The sequence below is a fragment of the Chaetura pelagica genome, unplaced genomic scaffold (genome assembly GCF_000747805.2).
Source record: "Chaetura pelagica isolate M959 unplaced genomic scaffold, ChaPel_1.0 scaffold793, whole genome shotgun sequence".
NCBI classification, from domain to species: domain Eukaryota; kingdom Metazoa; phylum Chordata; class Aves; order Apodiformes; family Apodidae; genus Chaetura; species Chaetura pelagica.
In genome coordinates, this window is record NW_009952818.1 from 30,571 (window position 1) to 31,148 (window position 578).

The 578-nt window shown below is 69.4% G+C and overlaps 1 protein-coding gene across 1 annotated transcript in view; it reads left to right on the plus strand.

The window, feature by feature from the left end:
* Positions 1 to 3: 3 nt before the first annotated feature.
* The window catches only part of CD5 (CD5 molecule), a gene marked incomplete at its 5' end in the record, with an annotated part of 2,889 nt that continues 2,314 nt past the window's right edge, over positions 4 to 578 (plus strand). The window contains 2 exons of the mRNA XM_009995103.1: positions 4 to 256; positions 472 to 570. Coding sequence (XP_009993405.1) covers positions 4 to 256; positions 472 to 570 — 352 coding nt within the window. The remainder of the gene's footprint in view (positions 257 to 471; positions 571 to 578) is intronic.

Here is a 578-nt window from a genome sequence, read left to right on the forward strand (position 1 = left end):
CGTGGGGCCCCCACGCCGTGCGAGGGGCACAGCGAGGTGTCCCACGCGGGCCGGTGGCGGGTGCTGTGCGACGAGCGGGCTCAGCGCGCCCAGCGGGCCCGGCAGCTCTGCCGGGAGCTGCGCTGCGGGAACCTCTCCTCCAGCTCCAGCGTCCAGGATCCTCCCGCCTCGGGTGTCACCTGTGGGAACCCCATCCTGCACCTTTGCTCCGGCACCCTCAGGGAGGCCCAGAGCTGCTCCAGGACCAGGGTGGTGTGTAAGTCGCCCCGCGCATCCCTGGGCCGTGCTGGGAGCTGGGGTTTTGCCATCTGGGAACACCTCGGGAAGGGGCAGAGGGTTGGACCTCAGGGCAGGGGATGGGGAACAACTTGCTGGGGCTCCCTGGCAAAGGTGGTGGGGTCCTCAACACCCCCCCCCCGCCTCATCACCAGCCTCCTCCTGGGGCTCGTTTGGTGACACTCCTGTCCCCAGGCCAGGACTCAAAGCCACAGCCCCCCGGCGTGGCAGCTGGCACCATCGTGAGCATCATCCTGGCCTTGCTGCTCCTGGGTGTCCTCCTGCTCATCTGCTGCCCACCA